This window comes from Sus scrofa, chromosome 8, assembly GCF_054392235.1.
Source record: "Sus scrofa isolate SSC_HxYL_T2T_F1_AM1 chromosome 8, Sscrofa_HxYL_maternal_Yorkshire_Landrace_v2.0, whole genome shotgun sequence".
NCBI lineage: Eukaryota > Metazoa > Chordata > Mammalia > Artiodactyla > Suidae > Sus > Sus scrofa.
In genome coordinates this window covers 125,125,333-125,131,868 of record NC_139390.1, presented here as the reverse complement: position 1 = coordinate 125,131,868, position 6,536 = coordinate 125,125,333, and the positions used below count along the sequence as shown (strand labels likewise).

At 38.3% G+C, this 6,536-nt stretch overlaps 1 protein-coding gene across 2 annotated transcripts in view; it reads right to left on the bottom strand.

Moving 5' to 3' along the window:
- Positions 1 to 1,926: 1,926 nt before the first annotated feature.
- SLC39A8 (solute carrier family 39 member 8) overlaps positions 1,927 to 6,536 on the bottom strand; it is a 72,815-nt gene continuing 68,205 nt past the window's right edge. For both annotated transcript variants that reach the window (XM_013979001.3, XM_021101717.2), the window contains exons 7-9: positions 6,110 to 6,317; positions 5,603 to 5,787; positions 1,927 to 3,491 (exon numbers count right to left, since the gene is read on the bottom strand). In XM_013979001.3, coding sequence (XP_013834455.2) covers positions 3,342 to 3,491; positions 5,603 to 5,787; positions 6,110 to 6,317 — 543 coding nt within the window. In that variant the 3' untranslated portion in view covers positions 1,927 to 3,341. The remainder of the gene's footprint in view (positions 3,492 to 5,602; positions 5,788 to 6,109; positions 6,318 to 6,536) is intronic.

The window sequence follows — 6,536 nt, the reverse complement described above, 5'->3', positions numbered from 1 at the left end:
GATTATCCTGAATTAAAGCCAACCAGTGTGACATCCACCCATCTACACACAACTCACACCAGTAAAGGAAAGAAAATAGTATTCTCATAAAAAGGAATCAGGATAAATATTATAGTTCAAACATGGACGTCATTTTAGAAGCTTTGGGTGAATTTTAACTAGATATTTCCTACTAAGTAAAATGACAGACTAAATCTGCATAAGGTAGATTGAACCCATTTGTACTCTTCACTCTCCCCCTGTATTAGAATTGCGCATCTGTGCCCTTCGCCACCTGACTCAATGGTGACCCAACCTGGATGACCCCCAGGCTGGATCACCTTCTCAGCAGACCCATGAGCACGAAAACAACCTGTCATAAGCCTGGGCTCTTCAGATTTCAATGCGTTCGTACTCCATACAAGCATGGTAACAGAGGTCTTGCTATGTTCTGAATGTTTATGTCTCCTCAAAACTCATATGTTGAAATCTTACCTCCCAAAGATGATGTTAGGAGGTAAGGGGTTTGGGACATACTTAGGTCATGAGGCTGGAGCCCTTACGAATGGGATTGTGCTCTTATAAAAGGCTCCAGGGAGGTCCCTTGTCTTTCACCACCTGAGGACACAGGGAGAAAGCACCATTTACAAACCAGACACCACATTTGCCAGGGCCTTAATCCTGGACTTCCAGCTTCCAGAGCTGTAGGAAATAAATTTCAGTTGTTTATAACCTACCCAGTCTGCGGTATTTTGCTATAGCCACCTAAAAAGACTAAGACCGGGTCTGATTCAGTACTCTAAAAATGTCAAATTAGTAAGCATTGCTATAAAGTTCAATACTGCAAAAATAAAGGTATGCACCCCCACATAATTCATTGAAATCATGTTTGTCATAGTAGCACCTTTAAAGCCTGAAATTATAGAATATTCAACTGATATAATGAATGTCTCAGTATAAGATATGTTGACTAGTAGGTTTACATTTTGTTATCTAAGATCATTTAAATTTAATCATGGCTTCCCATATCCTACCTTCTACCTGGAACTGTAGCCTCTAATAAGCAGCAATTTTCTTTTTGCTTTTTGTTGTTTTTTTTGTTTTGTTTTGTCTTTTTGCCTTTTCTAGAGCCACTACTGTGGCATATGGAGGTTTCCAGGCTAAGGGTCTAATCAGAGCTGTAGCCACTGGCCTACGCCAGAGCCACGGTAATGCTAGATCTAAGCCACATCTGCAACCTATACCACAGCTCACAGCAACGCCGGATCCTCAACCCACTGAGCAAGGCCAGGGATCAAACCCGAAACCTCATGGTTCCTAGTCGGACTGGTTAGCCACTGAGCCACAATGGGAACTCCTCTTTTTGCTTTTTGAATCTACGTGCCTGTTCTCCTCATAGTTGAGGAAAATGGCCAAAACATCAATGCATGTAAAGAGTAATATGAAGCACCTAGACAGTCCACATACACAATGATCTGTAGCAAATGAGTCTGTTACACCAAAAGAGAGTCTGTTTAACTATCTTGTTTTAATATCATGTTGGCAATAGATTAATCCAGAAATACAATCCGTGCTTTAAAGAGATAAAGGTTATTTCTTAAGACTGAATGTAAACAGGTAAAAATGATAAAAATAGATTCTATGTTTACTGTTTTTAATGAATAATGATGAATCTTTATGGTATTTATTTACTGAGTATCTTTGAAAGAAACACATCATCAATTTCCTATCAATGTCTCTCCCGCATGATACCAGGTACATGGAAGCCACTCAAAAAAATACATCTTAGAGTCTCCGTTGTGGCTCAGTGGTTAACGAATCCGACTAGGAACCATGAGGTTGCGGGTTCGATTCCTGGCCTCTCTCGGTGGGTTAAGGATCTGGCATTGCCGTGAGCTGTGGTGTAGGAAGATATTTCTTAAAATGAATAATGAATGACACGATACATGGTTTCAAAGGTGTTTACTATTTGGTCAAACAATATTTTTTAATTGTCAGTCATAGAGCAAAATGTACATTAACACACATGTTAATACTAACACACATGTTAAGTATTCTTCACACCTGCATTATTGCTATGTGACACCATCTTATGGCTGGTGAGAAAATGCAATTCTTGAGATCACTGTTGGCTTTTATCAGTCATTTTCCTCACTGTCAAATCTTTCCTTAAGAGACGTGGGAGTGTGAATTGGGGTTGGGATGTTCAATTGTAGACCAACTTTCCGTATCTGCTAAATGAATAAACAGGCCCTAACTTTTAAAATTGGTAGAAAAATAACCACAATGGGTAGAAATTTTTTTTTTTTTGCAAGGAATACCATATAGGAAAAATCTAGACTGAACACAAAAGAAGTATCGTCTGAATGTCTCTCAATCACCCATCAGAAACATCTATTTCTTAAGTCAATCAGTCTTTGACATACAGCCATGCAGCTGTTATTTTGTATTTACTTAAAATAGCCTCTGCTAAATAGTTGTATTCATCTTTAAAAGTAAATTGCTTAAAATTACCTTCAATTTCTTTCTATAAATTACAAAGCAAACACATTGGCCACTTGGATACCGAAACCTGAACTGTCACCATCTTTACATACTGTATTGCCATTTGCTGTGGTATAACCACAACCTAAGTCACGAGAAAGCAATTCTGGCTTTTTAATGGACTCTGGTAGAGTTTACACTTAGAGATAAAATATCAAACAAGGGCTGAACGTAGTAGGGCTAACAAAACTTTCCTGATGTCACAGTTCATATTATTTTAGAATGGTTCTTAAAACAATCCTACAAGTCAGTCCCTAACTGAAATATAAAACAAAGTAAAAGCTCTGAGTAATCTTTCTCTCCTGGGTTCACTAAGGCCTTGAAATCAGTTACATCCGTGTTGTATACTTTTTCATCCTCGTCCGCATTTTGATGTACATGCTGGTGAAAGCACTAGAACAAATTAACTGAAAGAAAACCACTCTGAAACTACTTGAACATTTGATCCGACCAGAGAGGTTTAAAAGCTTATACAGCCTACTCTGCATTTTTTTATCCAGGTCTTGGTGTCTAAAGGATTACGGAATGCATGTTTCTTGCTTCGTGATGATTTTTAGTGGGCATGACACATTTAAAAAAGTGGGTATTTACTAAAGATCTCATCTATCAGGCTCTTCAGACTGGAACTGAAAGCTTTTTTGAAGCATTTTTAACAACAAATAATGGCTTATTTCACAGATCTGAAACCAATAATCAGTTTTCCCAATGTACGGTTGAAAAACAAAATTATCTTTGGTCTAAATAGGATCCAGCTTAAAAATCCCTTTGGAGCTGTTTTATTTATTAAATGTCTCCATTAACACACCTTTCATTTCCTATCACTCCAGTTCGATTTCTCCTGCATACAATGTGATGAGCAGAATGGCTATGAAGCCGGTTAACATTCCAGCATTCTGAATCATGAAGAAGGTGAAATCGGTTTTCCTTCCAGTTACCTTTTCTCGCAGCATATCGTTCATCTCTGGAAACTAGAGGAAAGATCTATTGTTAGATAACTGTTGCCATCTTGTGGTAAAACATAAAACAGTCGTTTAAAGCTTCCTGTGGAGATGGGAGAGGATGAGCATTTGTTTCAGTGGTTGAAATATTTTCCTACAGAGAGCATGATAGCGCTCGCCAGCCCTAGCTGACATCAACGAGAAGAAAAATACTAAGTGAGTTAATCAGTGGGATAGAATTTACTTCTTTTGAGGTCTTTCTTTCTCCCTTTCTCTCTCTCTCAATCTCCCTCTCTCCCTCAATTTCTCTCTCCTTCTCTCTCTCAATATCTCTCTCTCCTTTCTCCCTCCCTCTCGCTCCTTCTCTCTCTCTCTCCCTCCCTCTCTCCACCCTTACTCTCTCTGATCCATCACATCATCCGTATAGGACCTCAAATGCATCTAGCCTTTTCCATCCTTAAAATCTTCACAGCCATCAAAACCTCTATCAGAACTCATTTCCATCAAAGTTTTCAACGAGCTAAATCTTTGAGGTTTCAGCTAAAATCATACTTTCCTAGGAAGGTTTCTCTCAGGTCCTCCTAATTTACATGAGATTCCCCTCTTATCATCTTTCCTCACATATATTGCTCTTCCTTTCATTTCGCAGTTCTTTTTAAATCTGTAATTATGCAGTCATCTGTGTGGTTTTGTTTGTCTGCTGCATTTCAGGTTCCCCTCTTTGCAGATGGAAGCCTCAGGAAAACAAGCACTGTGCCTTTTTGTCCACTCCAGGGGCCACACTGCCTTACCAATTCCCAGGCATGGTACAGAAATATCAATCAATAGTAGCCAATTAAACAAATTTTTAGAAATCACTATATATTTACTTCCTGCTCTCTTCAATTTGATTCCTTTTGCTTTCTCTACCCCTCACAAAATCTCAAGGTTTTTAAATAAATTGTGCACTGTTTTAGAACAGAAGACTATAACAACTGTATTGCAATGAAAGAGATTGAAACCCCAAGTTCTATACTTAAAATCTACCCTTTCTTGGCAAATAACTTCTACCAAATACAGTGGAAGTTATAAGCAGTGGTATATGTACAGTGGAGCATTGTACCACAGCATCCAAGAGGTCTTCAGAATCCACAGTTAATCCATGTGCCTAATTTAAGAAAACTATTACTATGATAAAATGGATGAAAGTTGTGAAGACATTCTGAAAAAAGCAACACTGCCGAAGTATATACAGCATCATTTATCAGTGTTATTTCTTTAAGCTGAATACCTCTAATAGATGCTGTTCTTAGATCAGAGAAAGAAGTGGATGACCTAGAATAAATACGGTAGGAGGCATTTATTCCGTAAAGAAAAAAATAAATGATGTGATGGTTCTAAGAGATGAAATCCTTGCTCTTATAAGGGTCTGTACAGAACAGCAACCATAGCTAGACAGCTATCATTTGGAATTAAGAATGCAGATAAAGGAAATTAAATTATTAAACTATGTATGTCATACATACTTAGTTCCAAATGCAAAGGAAATATTCCTTGATTTGCATATACTTAGCACATTCTCATATTCTGGAAAGCCGCCCATGATTTATTTGAAAATCCACAGGACCACTGATACTTTCCCTCTTACACAAACAGAAATACAGACATAGCATAGACATAAACATAGATGCAAATATATCCTGACCCAAGTAAATATCACCTAATTTTAATTTGCCAGTTTTAGTTTAACCCCAAAGGCTCTCACTGTTTAGAACTTTGAAATAACAAAATGCTATTTACTCTTAATAAGTCATTTCTTTCCAAATGGGACATCTTCATGAAAGAGGGGTGAAAAGTCCTACAGCAGAATACAAGCTTTGCCCACAAGATGAAACACCTGGGAAAACATCTCTGCTTCAGCAAAAATAAGTCATTTCATCCTCTGTCTCTGAGATCCTAAGTCAAAGGATCAATGAGAATTACTTTCAAATCACTATTAATACAAACTACTCAAAAAGACTTATCTGCTGGACCAGGAATATTTTCTATTACTACAGAAAGGCCTTCCACATGTGGAAGGCAAAAGGTCACCCTTACTTCATAAGTGAAATGTTTCTTTCCAAATTTAAATTAAAACGTGATAAAAGCTTAAAAATTCTTACCATGTCCGCCAGAGAAATGTAAAGGAACATGCCTCCAGCAAGTGCAAATATGATATTTGGAGCAAAATTATTGCCCACCAAAATGCCTAAAGCTAGCCCAACATAGCAGGAACACGCAGAAAGGAAATTGAATAATAGGGCTTGTCGAGTGCTCATTCCTGCATTGAGGAGGATCACAAAGTCCCCTAGAAGAAGAACAACACATTAAGTGAATAGTTTTCTTCTAAATTTGGATGAGATAAAAGATAATCACCAATGTCCTAAAAGGACTCCTCCATTTTTGAGGCATCAGCAGGATTTTTTTTTTTTTTTAATTCTCTTGAAGTATGGTTGATTTACAATGTTCTGTTGGCTTCAGGTGCACAGCAAAGTGATTCAGTTACACATATACATATATATATTCTTTTTTAAACATCAGCAGGAATTTTAAGAGTGCGTCATCTGAAGTGTCTCCCTCCCCTGCAACCGAGGAGTAACCGCCTCTGATAAGGGAGCAGAACCCCTTACCTAGCTCGTGAGGGAACTCCTCACAGAGGATGGCTATGGAAGTGCTGAGTCCCTGCAGAAGAGACAGGGTGAAGGAGGCCCCGATGGCCAGGCCGTCGATGAAATTGTGGAGGGCGTCACTGAGCGTTATCATCCAGGCAATTGTCCCTATTTCTGAGAGTTTCGGCCCCTTCAGACAGCTACAGCAACTTGACTCTTTTTTTCCATCCTGTAAAATAACAGAAAATAATCAACAGGCTAGCTAGCATTTCTTGGGAGTCTAAGAGATACAGAGAAGTAGGAGATGTGTTATTTATTGAGAGAGACAAGTGTTTCCAACAGAAAGTCTCTCCTGGTGGATAGGAACCCTTAATCCTATAGAACAGAAGAAAAAACTTACAATAATGAGAAAGGAAAGGAATAGAGGGACAGGGCCCGGACAAACCCC